The sequence below is a fragment of the Atta cephalotes genome, assembly GCF_000143395.1.
Source record: "Atta cephalotes unplaced genomic scaffold scaffold00015, whole genome shotgun sequence".
NCBI lineage: Eukaryota > Metazoa > Arthropoda > Insecta > Hymenoptera > Formicidae > Atta > Atta cephalotes.
Genome location: NW_012130079.1, coordinates 3,053,518 through 3,058,064, shown reverse-complemented (window position 1 = coordinate 3,058,064; position 4,547 = coordinate 3,053,518). Strand labels below are relative to the sequence as shown.

The 4,547-nt window shown below is 32.9% G+C and overlaps 1 protein-coding gene across 1 annotated transcript; it reads left to right on the top strand.

Moving 5' to 3' along the window:
* The first annotated feature begins 1,051 nt into the window (after positions 1 to 1,051).
* Positions 1,052 to 3,751, top strand: LOC105618044 (zinc finger protein 271). Its single transcript, XM_012199583.1, is given in 8 exon segments — positions 1,052 to 1,294; positions 1,352 to 1,894; positions 2,233 to 2,398; positions 2,492 to 2,684; positions 2,686 to 2,717; positions 2,796 to 2,938; positions 3,022 to 3,644; positions 3,733 to 3,751. Coding segments are annotated over 8 exon segments (1,962 nt in total).
* Positions 3,752 to 4,547: the final 796 nt, after the last annotated feature.

The following is a 4,547-nucleotide window of genomic DNA, read 5'->3' as shown; positions in this document are numbered from 1 at the left end:
GTAAGCTAAACAGGAACAGCTAAACAGTCATTGACTCGAAGTCGGGTCGAATCAAGTAAGTATATAATAAATCGAATATGCTACAAGTTGAATCGAAATTAAAATTAATCTTAAATTAAAATTAAATTTACTATTACTCTTCATCTTTTTCTTATTAAAAATTAGTTGAACTGAGATTAAAATTCATAGATAAACTGCATAGAAACGAGTATAAGCCACTTGGACCAACTCCGATTAACTTTAATCGATGGTTAAGTTCATTCTACAGTTGCGTAACTGTAGTTATGAACCATATGGTTGTGGTTCTAGAATTAATCAATCATAGTCAAATATGAAGAAAATATTCGACTGTGTAGTCAATTCTTACAACTATACCACTTACAACTACGCTTATGCAATTGTAGAATGGGCTATAGTCCATTGGAATTGGCCAATCGCATGTGTCATTAAGCGAAATGACAAATACAATTGATCAATTCCAATGGACTAATCATCGAGCAAAGTTAATCGGAATTCGTTGAAATGGAGGTCTTTAAAAAAAAAACTTTATAGAAGTAGAATATGAATTTTTCATTAACTTAAATAAAAGTTACCACATATATGCACAATATGATAATGATATTTAATATTGTCACACAATATAGTTAATTATTTTATATAAATTTTCGTTATTTTATTGTTAAAGAACAGTACTGAAAATATATTGTCTGTTGTTTTGAAAATTTTATTGTAAATGGATTCCACTATGATATTTCGGTGAATTTGTAAAATAGTTTCGTTGATTTAAACAAAAATTACTATTATTGTATATACATAATATGAGAAATGATTTTAAAATTATCATGACAAAAGAGAGATTAATGAAGTAAATATTTGGTGTATATTGGAATTAATTTTAATCTATTTTAATTTTGAACTACTTTTAATTAAGAGAAAATAGATTTCTTATACTAATAGATTTTCCTCTATGATCCACAGATTTGGTATCTATAGATAAGTAAAAGTTTGTGAAGAGAACAATTATTAGTCGTTGTATTGAGAATACTCAGTTATGGAAGTTACAACGGAAGAGGCACAGGCTGTGCTTCTGGAAGGAATGGAGGGAGCTCAATATATCACTATCCAGAGAGCCGACGGAGAAGCTTTGAGCAAAGTACCGCTGTTAACTCTGAATGGTGAATTAATCTCCGAAGGCATGGTCGTGGATATGATTAATGCAGGCGTCGGCACAGACTATGGCACTGGCACACAGTATTATGAGGCGGACGACTTGCTGTCGCATGAATTAACTGAAGTTGTAATATGTTACTTAATGTCCGTATAACTGCACATATTTATACCTTACATGTAGAATGTGAATTGTGTGATGCAGGACGACCGTAGACTTGCCGCGGCCTTGGTCGCGGTACAGTTGCATCAACAGCAGAAACAGCAGCTCCATATCCAGTCACAACACGAGGATCCGACTCTAGCAGACGTTTCACATCTTGAGACTCTGGCGCCAGTAAATTCGTACTCCATTCAAGCAGTATCAGACCCGACCGCCGCTCCGTCCGTGTACTCACCTTTGCAACTTTTCAAGAGGATTACGCAGAATGTAAAGCAAGAATTTATCAATGTTAAAAGCGAATACGACGTTGAGGTTTCCACGGAAAGCAGTGAGGATGCCACGTCGGCATCAGGTCCCAAGAGAACCCTGCCACACAAAAAAAGGATACCTCGGAAGCTAAAACAACAACAGACAAAAAAGAACGTGGTGCGAAAAGATAATAGTAAATCGGTTCAAGAGAATGTGGTAATTGAATCGAGTAACGCAGTTCAGGCTAACGTCTTTAAATGTGAATTATGTAGTTCTAAGTTTAGCAGTCAGTTAAAGTTCTTCGAGCACTTAAAGGTATATATATATATATATATATATATTGCAGAGAATAATTAAATTTTTTAATTACATACAGTGGCAAAAGTTTCGGCCATATAATTTTATGATAATTTTTGGTTAATTTATTTTTTAATTTATATAAATTAATGAAATTCTTATTATAGTTAACTTAATATTTTAAGTATTAGAATATATTAGGCATTTATATACTAGATCTTTATTTGTAAAAATCCTTTATTTGAGCAATATAATAAAACTGCTCATTGGCTGGAAACTTTTGACTGTGTATATGTATCTTTAACAGAAATTTAATAGAAATAGAAATAGTAATATAAAAAATAATTTTAATATAGGTACATTATGAACCAGTAAAACAAGAAACGCGAATAGCTCAAGCAACAAATACTAATATCTCGATAGTGCCGGAAACAGTGCCGGAAACAGTACACAGTTTAGAGAATACCGTGATTGAAGAATTCAGTGAACCTGAAGACCTTATGGAGGGTATTCGGAACGTAGGTAAGAGAGATAACATCTTTGATAACATTAACATTTTTTACACTTTTCAATATAAACAACTATTACGAACTTGTTGATCTTTGTCGCCTGCAGTGGAAGAAACTGGCGCGCGTATCGACGACGAGACGGATCCTCCGCTATCCACTACGAACAATGAACCAGCTATGTGGACCATTACTGGCGTTACAGAAGAGGTACAACAAAGGGATCAACAAATAAAACCACCGGAAGTTAGTAATGATAAGAGTTCCAACGAGAAGGCAAAGACTGACATTCCACAAACGGCCAAAAAAAAAACCATCGAAAACACGAAAGTCAAGTGCGTATAATTCTTTTTTCCCCCAGAAGTTCTTGACGTGCTAAAGATATAAATTTTAAAGACAGTATTCTCTTATAGATGGTGAATTAACATGTGATCAGTGCAATCGTTCATTCCACCATAAAAATAGTTTAGTTTATCACATGCGATCTCATAGCGGAGAACGGCCTCATCAATGCGATATTTGCAGTAAACGTTTCTTTGCTGCCAGCGCGTTGAAAGTAAGTAGATGTTCGCGAAGTGTAAAATTTATTTTTGTTAATAATATGTAAAAATCTAAAATCCATTTTACTTCGACGAATAGGTACATAAGAGACTTCACAGCGGCGACAAACCGTACAAATGCGAAGAATGTGGGCGACACTTTCGACAATGGGGCGACTTAAAGTATCATTCGACGAGTCTCCATTCGGAGCATAAACAATATCAGTGTGAATATTGTGCCAAGGAGTTTGCCCGAAAATATTCATTGATCTTGCATAGGCGTATTCACACTGGCGAGAAGAACTATCGTTGCGAGTATTGCAACAAAACGTTCCGCGCGAGCAGTTACTTACAGAATCATCGTCGCATACACACCGGCGAGAAGCCACATCCGTGCGGAGTGTGCGGCAAGCCATTCAGAGTACGAAGTGATATGAAAAGACACATGCAGACGCACAGCCGGCCGAAAACGAAATCGAGGAAAAATGCGAAACAAACAGAAGGTGACAAGGGAACGCAGGCAAAAACGATTCAGGATCTCGTGAGAGATCTGAAACTGGAAGTCGAAGCGACTGGTGTTGTGGAGATTGTCTCGCCAGATGATAATCAGGAGACTATTTTGCCACATACAGGCGCTCGAAACTTGGAATACACTGTGACATCTACAGCAGATACTGTAAACAGGGATCCTTTGGAAGCAGTTGTGCGAACAACTGATAGTATGTGAGTAGATTCTGTTGTATATCTCGATCATAAGAAAAGAGCTTTTTTATATATTGTGACTATTAATTAATCTATTATGTTTCCGCAGGCAATATTTTTTTATGTAATCATGAAAATCTTAAAAGAAGAATTCCATTGCATGACAAGATTACTTATGGAATATCGACATTTAAACGGTCTATAATGTAAACATTACATTTTATGAAATTGTTTTTAATAGCAGATTAAATTCAAAATGATTTCATTTTTTTTTAAATTACGCTGTTAGAAATGTAATCACGAACTTCCTTTACATGTAAATGAAGCTCGTGATTATGAACGAAATTAAAAGTATGAATGATTTAACTAAAATTAAGTTACAGTAATTATTTAAATATAATGAACGTGTACATTAAATTTCGTAAATTTTCATGAAAAATACATTAAATTTTATGTACACAAATATACTTTTTACTTATAAATACATTAAATTTAATATAATGTTATGAAATTAAGTTCAAATTATGTAACTTAAAATTTAATGAAATTTAAGAACATTTCTAATAGTGTATGTATATATAATTTTATAAGATTTAAAAAACAAAATTTGTTTATTCGAAAGCAAATAATCAAATTTTTAAGTAAATCGTATTAATGTACTGTCTATAAGTAATTTTATTAGTTTTCAAAAAAGTAAATAATTTGTGTGAAACCCTCCAAATAGATGATTAGATTTTACAACAGATCCAAGATTTCTGTGGCGAAAATATCATTTATATACATACATATAAATGGTACATGTACACATTATACTGTAATTAACACTAATTGTAAATGTACATTTTTAAGATTAGGATTGTACAATTGTATAATTTGTACAATTTAATGATTGATATATATATATATATATATATATATATATAT